Source organism: Centruroides sculpturatus, unplaced genomic scaffold, assembly GCF_000671375.1.
Source record: "Centruroides sculpturatus isolate CEXI.00-Female unplaced genomic scaffold, Cexi_2.0 scaffold1266, whole genome shotgun sequence".
Lineage (NCBI taxonomy): Eukaryota > Metazoa > Arthropoda > Arachnida > Scorpiones > Buthidae > Centruroides > Centruroides sculpturatus.
The window spans coordinates 193,021-200,946 of record NW_019385477.1 but is presented as its reverse complement, the minus strand read 5'-3'; the positions used below and the strand labels follow the sequence as shown (position 1 = coordinate 200,946).

The 7,926-nt window shown below is 30.2% G+C and overlaps 1 protein-coding gene across 1 annotated transcript in view; it reads left to right on the top strand.

Moving 5' to 3' along the window:
- The window catches only part of LOC111639342 (RNA-binding protein 5-like), a 93,350-nt gene that overhangs the window by 27,181 nt on the left and 58,243 nt on the right, over nt 1–7,926 (top strand). Inside the window, 1 exon segment of the mRNA XM_023385207.1 lies at nt 256–368. Coding sequence (XP_023240975.1) covers nt 256–368 — 113 coding nt within the window.

The window sequence follows — 7,926 nt, the reverse complement described above, 5'->3', positions numbered from 1 at the left end:
TCTTATAGAAACACAGCTTTCCTATCATCAAATGTCACGGCACACCACTGATGTATTCATTATTTACAAATATCAATATACAAATATTTTTATATATAAATATATTCAAATTTATCTTTGTTGGTCTCTCTGAACCATAGATTTTGTTATAAATGTAGATTTATATCAATTAAAAATTTAAAATTTTTATCTAAAATATAATTAGCCATGGCAGAAATATTTGTTTGAAAGTTCTTTTGATTTTATGAATGTAAGAAACTAACACTTTATACCACTTTGTACATGCCCGTGTAGGTGCATCCCGCGGCTTTGCTTTTGTGGAGTTTCAGTTACTCTCCGAAGCCGTGCGCTGGAAGGAACTTACACAGGTGTTGTTATCGCCCATTACACTACCCCTCATACATCTGATTCTTCTGTGTTAACAGGGGATATTGGTAAAGGGTTTTTAGGGAAGGGTAAATATATGAAGGGGAGTGACAAGGAATCTTCCGAGATCATCATAGGAGCCACCACCTTAATATTAACAGTATCACTGAGTATTGTTACTTTTATTTTGAAACTTTGTAGATTAAGCCTTATTATGTAACTTACATTTCTTTAACGGGAAAGTTAAAACTGTAAGTTACCGTATTTTATTTATTAAATAACTTAAAATTATTTTAATAAAATTTGATTGGCCTGTATATAAATTGTATAATTTTAAATATTAAAACACTGCATACTCTATTATTTTTAAAATATTGAAACATAGATTAAATTTTGTTATTTATAGGATTATATATATTTTTAATAAGAAGTATTTAAAAATATATTAATTTCTGAAATTTTATAACATTGATAAATGCAAACAGTTTTTTATAAATCTGAAATTTTGCATGAAATTAAGATGTCTACTAATAATTTAAATTTGCCTTGATAAATAAAACTAATTAAACTTGATATTCTGGACTAATAACTATTTCTTTTCAAAAGAATTATGCCTTCGGTATACCAAAAGAAAATAGCTTAGAATAATTTTTGTCTTAATAACAATTCTAGTTTAATAGCATTACATATCCCTACAAAAATTGTTAGAATTACAAAATAACTAGAGTATGATTTCTATAACTTGGGAGAAATTTTTATTTATGACAATGTAAAATCATCATAAATTACACGTGTATACTGTTAACTTTAAATTATAAAAGTTGAATACAGTAGAGCATCAATTATCCGAATCAATTGGGGACTGGGGTTGTTCAGAAGATTGATGTTTCGGATAACCGATTATGTACGAAAAAATATATTAATTTATTTCATCTTGACATTTTTCTCCGTTGCATGTCGCTTCGCATTGAATTTTCATCGATGTTAAGCCTAACGAAGACTATTGTAGCGTTAAAAATTATTTTTTTATTTTGTACGAACAAAATAAATATATTGAAAAATATAAAAACAATAAAAAAATTATACTTCAGNAATAAAGTTTGATTTGAAAATAAATAATTTTAAATCAAATTAGAATTATATTTCAGATTATGTGTGAAGATAATGATAAAATATATAAATGAACTAATTTGTATGATGATTGTATTGTATGAATATTTTCATGCATTGTCCATACAATTGTATGCTAAGTTATGATAAAATGCAAATATTTAATCAAAATATATATAAATGTAGGACATCAGTTTTTTTATCAATTATATGTGTGATTACCACATTCTGAAAGTCAAAAATGAGGACATCCTCAACCTACTCCAATTTGTTACACAGCATGAAGTTCTGAAAAATCAATAATAATGTGACTGGAGGGTTGACACCTCTTTAGTTCTTCGTCAGGACTGACACCACCGTGTCCCGATTGACACAGAAGCCATGACGGCAGTTGGATTCTGTCATGTGAGCAGCTGCGTGCACAGGTGACGAGGTTCAGGATGGAGGAGAATTAAGAGAAAGCATACTGGAAGTGAATCACTCAGATGCCAGATTAACTAAACAACCGTTTGTTTGTAAAGGAAAATACATAGTATACAATTAGTAACAACTTACAATAAATTGATAAAATAGGTTTATATATTTCTATGATTCTCAAGAGAGAGAGTTACAATGGTCCGCGAGTTGATAAATACCTGAAGTAGAGGATGTCCATGAGGTGATGATAGATTTTGTTTGATTTTCGTTGAGACTAGCAGTCTGTTATATTCTAGAAGGGTTGTGGAAAGTTCCAGATTGGGAAAGTCTGGGTCAAGATAGTTGGGAAAGGTTCAAGGGTTGTTGGTCAAGGGTGAAATCAGATCAAGGAGAATTTGTTGGAGACTTTAATCTAAGAGGAACAGGCTATAACTGACTCATTGGCCATCAAATTTGATATCAGTACGATATCGCCCAGCTAAGAGGTCAGCAGATCACGGGAATGCATCGCTTTTGCCTTTGAGAAAGTGTAAGAGGAGATTCTCTCAGGTAGTAGATGACAACAATTATTGAGCAAGTATGATGGCATTGACGATTGATTTTTGTTAAAATTCGGATTATCACAATAAATTATTATTTGTTATATTTACACTCAATTATAATAAATTAAAATTTTTGTGAATTACTTTTCTCAAATTAATTTTTCTTTTTAACTAATTTTATGTTGGATTAGATAAACTTCAATTCATGTTGACGTATTATATTATCATCATTAATACAAACATGCCAAAATGAATTATGATTCATTAAATTATAAAATACATGTTCATTTACTTATCTACATTATGTTTAAACAACATTACAATTTTACATTAATACAATTTTAGATGTTACAACTGTATACAACTTTAAACCTTACTACAGCCTTGATACTGGTACAAATGTTAATCTTAATCTTAAGAATTTTGATATAATTTTATTCCAACTTTCATGTAATCTAAAACCCACACTGTTATTAATTCTCTCTTTTTTGGTACTTTTATAATTTCTATATGCTCTTGATGTTTCCTTTTTAATGTGTAACTTTGAGGCTAGAAGTGTATTTAGTTTAATTAGTAATTTTTATCCCCAAAATGAAGATCTATGTTAATCCTAAGTATATTTCAATTGCAGTAATTGCACATTAACTGGAAATACTTTTAAATGATATATTTTAATATACTTTTTTACTTCTGTAAATTCTTTTTCTGTATATAATTGTAAACGTTAATTTTTTTGGACTAATTATGCAGGATTCTTATTTCTTATATGTTAAGATGAAAATTAGTTGTGACTGGTACATGAACTTGGAATTGCATATGATCTTACAGCCAACAGCTATAAGAATTATGGAAAATGCTCACACTTCTATGATTGATTAAAAAATATCAAGGATGGTTCAATAAAATGCAAGATTTGAATTTATTCATCAAAATTTATTTAATTTTTTTAAAATAATCCCCTCCTGCATTTCACTTATGCCAATGTTTTTTCCAATCCTTGAAACATGCTTTAAAGCCATTTTTGTGAATCCCTTCAGGACTCTCAGTGAATTTTGTTTTATGCTATCAATTGACTCAAAACAGTGACCATGAAGTAGAAATTTTAGTTGAGGAAACAGGAAAGCCACATGGTGCCATGTCAGGTGAATACAAATTCCACAAGCTCAACAAGCTTTTGAGCTTGTTGAGCTTGTGGAATTTGTTGAGTTTTTGGAAAATTTATTTACGAACAACAAGAGCATTGTTTGAACTGGTGCATTATTCTGGTGCAAAATCCATGAATTTTCTGCTATAAATCAGGTCATGTTTTATGAATTGCTTCATACAAATGACACAAAATGCTCAAATAATAATTTTTGTTGGTAGTTTGGTTAGATGGAAGGAATTCATGATACACAATACTATGACAATCAAAGAAAACAATCAACGTGATCTTGATTTTTGACTGACTTTAATGTGTTCTTTTCGGTCTTGTTTAACCTTTTGAGTGCCATTCACTTGATTGTTGAGCTGTTTCAGTGTCAAAAGCATAGATCCATGCTTCATTATCCGTAATGTGTTTTAATTAAGAATGATTTGCCTTGAGAAAACATTTTTTTGGCCACTTAAACATGTTTTTTTTTTGGAAAAAATTCAACATTTTTGGAACAACTTTAGAAATGATGCACCACAAACCCAAATGATTTTTAAAATTGCTTGACAAGATCCAAATGATACAGGAACATATTCAATAATGCCCCTAATTGTTAAACAACAATAATTAAGCATCAAATCTCAAACATGCTGTTCATCAGTTGAAATGGATGGTCTTCTATAGCATGGTTCATCTTTGACACAGTCTCTGCTTTCCTTGAACATCTTGTGCTACTCAAAAACTCTTGTTTTTGATAAACTAACGTCACTAAAGATTTTCTGCACCCTTTTCAATGTTTTTGTAGCAGTTATTCCATTGTGAAAACAAACTGTAATGCACGTTTTTTTCTCAGTTACACTGTCCAGCACAAAAATTCTTTACATGCAAAACAATAATTTATTTACAATCAAAAATAGATGATGGCATATGGATTGCTGCTAGATGTAAATGAAAGTTGTACCAAATGACGAAAAAAACAGTAATAGTGCCCTCTTCCAAACATGCAGTTTAAATGAACCATTTCCAATAATTTTTGATCACAGTAGTATATTTACAATTGAGAAGTATTTATACTGCAGTCATCTTTTCTCTGTGCTATTGATTCTTAATAGCATTGCATTAATCTGTATGTGTTTTTACTGTTGGAATATGATGTGTGTTGTTAGAGAGATACCAAAGAAAACTAGTAACTGTATTTTATTAATTAATGTTATATTTTTACTGCTATAATGAACTTGTTTCTTTTGAAATTTGCTTTCATTTAATGCAGTTTTTGTGTGTTGATTTTTTTCCCTCTCTTCTAATTACTATAAGATGATAGCTATTTTAAGTTAGCAAATTTATAATTTTAATATTAAAACTTGAGTATTTTTATTATTTAAGTTTCTACATTGATATATAGTATACATAAATATGGTAATGTATTAAGTCAAATATTTCTTTGAAATACATTTTATTATTTTAAACTAATGAACATTTTGTTTTCAGAATATTTTTTTAAAATCCAAAATTATTAGATAGCTGAATAATTAATTAACAAACCATAGGTAATTTATGTTATCAATATAAAAATTAAATAGCAAATACATATTTAGAAATACTTATATTGGTTATTGAGTGTGTGCATGGTTAAAAATTAAGACAGCATAAACACAATTATTCCATATACAGGGTGTATCAGAATGACACTTTAAAAATTTGGGGATTGTAGAGGATGAAATTTTGAAGGTTTTGATATAAGGAACCCATAGTCAGAAATGTGATATAAAGTTTCTACAGAAGTAGGTAGCTACCCTTCCGTCCATTGACGTCATGTTATTGTTCTTGACTTCTTCCTCTGAGGTTATGTAAAGTCCCTTGTGTGTACAACACCTGTAGGAACAGTTCATGAGCTTACAGAGTGCATCTTTACAGCATTTAGTACCATCAGAGGGGAGCGTGGCATCTTACAGAGAGTCGGACAAAACATGGTTTGTCGTTGCACATTATGTAACGAAGTTGGTGGTCGTCACATTGAGCATTTACTCTAAAGTAGTGCAGCCACTGATTCGATGTACAGTTTGATTGTAATCTACTGTTTTGTCAATAAAACTTGTCATAAATGCTGTATTCTGCTGTTTCATTCAGCATACCAAGTGCAAAGTGTTGTAGAAACTTTATATCACATTTCCGGCTATGGGTTCCTTATATCAAAATGTTCAAAATTTCATCCTCTACAATCCCCCCAAATTTTTAAAACATCATTCTGATACACCCTGTATACAGGTTCTGACAAATAAAGAATTTTCAGAGTCCTGTTACAAATAGGCTACATATTGATTATTGAAAATCTGTGACATGCCATAACAAGAAAAAATTAAAAAAAACTAATAAGTAGGTTTAAAATTAATAAATACAAATGTATTCTGACAGTTTATGAGTTAATTATACTTTCTATTTGCAAAATTTCCTTAACCTTAATACAAAATAAGAAAAAAAGTGAACTTTTAAGAAATTTGCGGGATTTCCTGGGATGAGAATTTCCCGGATTAAAAAAACAACTGGGATCCCTTTTGAGAAACCCTAGTTCATACATATAAAATGTGGTTTGTATAATGCAGTTTCCTATAACATAGAACCTATTTCCTGCACTGTGAGATTCACTGTACTTATAACTAAAACTTATTTTCTTGTGTACTCTCCACCCTTTGATATGTCAAAGTTCTTAATTTTCTCTTATATTCCACATGAATACAGGTGATTAAGATAAACACAAAAACATTCCATTACAACCTCATGTTCACATCCTTTTACTGATACAGTATGTGACTGCATTTTATTTTGGACATAAGAGGAGCCTTGATACTAAATTCAAAGCATAATAAACTGTATAGAATTTTATAATCATTCTGCAACCAGATCCTTGAGAAACTGCCTGATAATGAGAAATTTATGGCCATAGAAAATTTGTAGTAAACACATTAACTCAAAACTCTTTTAATTAACTCATAGTTGGGATTTTTTTAACACCCCTTAACTTCAGCTTAACAAAGACATTACTATATATTATAAATACTATAAATAAATCAAAGAAAAGATTGTAAAACTATCTACAGATTATTGATCCTGAGACATAACTATGAAAAGTTCCATTCAATAGGTACGTGGTTGAAAAATTTTTTATAAGGATATATTTCCATTTTTTGCATAGATACTTTCTTGTAAACATTAATACCTTGCTGGTCCAGTTGACCTAGTTCCTCACCTGTGTGCTGACTGATTTAAGCGATTTACAGTACAGTGGGTGATCGGTTAACGGACAAATCAGATAACAAACACTTTTGCGAAGGATTTTTATGATCGGACAATGAACACTTCACTGAACAAACATAAAAAGAAGCGATGGAAAATAACGAATACCGATTGATTTTCCCTTGTCTTCAGGTAACAATTCAAAACCTTTCAGAGCACGGGAGACGTTGGTATCAACATTCAACCAGGTATATACTGATCGGATAGTATTCTTCCAAACTTTGAAACTCTCCTGTGAAATTCCGGCCTTTTATTTTTCTGACAGAAAAATTTTTTTATAGTATTTGTGAGACTGTCGGGCGGGTACTCATTAAGTTTTGCATCAGTTTTTATTCTCAAAAGGTGAGAGTATAATAGCAAAGATAGAGAGTGGACAGAAGATGTCTGATGTTGCTTGGAGTATGGCTTGAACAGGTCTACAGTAGGCAGCAGTTCAATCTTATCTAAAAAAGATACAGTATAATCAAGAAGACTAAAGCAGCTAAAGGAGTAACAAAAATCACATCTGAGAAATAAAGAACATTGAAAAGCTCACAATGAAACCTGAAACGGATCTGACGACAGAAGAACGCCAAAAACTCTTGAATGAATAACACCAAGAAACTCGGCAAAATACGTTTTCTTCTGAAAAAGAGGATTAATGCCTATATCTGCTATTAAAGATCTTTTGTAGTAGGAGGAGGATGTCAGAATAACTATCTTAAAATGGCATCCAAACCAGGTTCAGAATAATAAGCATGGGGATCTCTAAAAGACAATTCTATTAATTACTTCCGAAAAATCTTGAAGAAGAGAGAAAAGCAATCGACATTGGACAGATTCTTTAACCCCTACAAATGGAAAAAAACATGACTAATAAAAATGTAAGAATGTGTATATATGTGTTTTTATTATTACATATAAATAAACGTAGTAAGAAAATATATAATTTTTTATTTTTTGGCGTCTCCAGAACGAATTAATCAAATTCTCATAAAAACCTATGGTAAATCGATAATCGGTTAACGAACAATTCGGATAACGAACAAAGTCTTGGAACGGATTATGTTCGTTAACCGATCACCCACT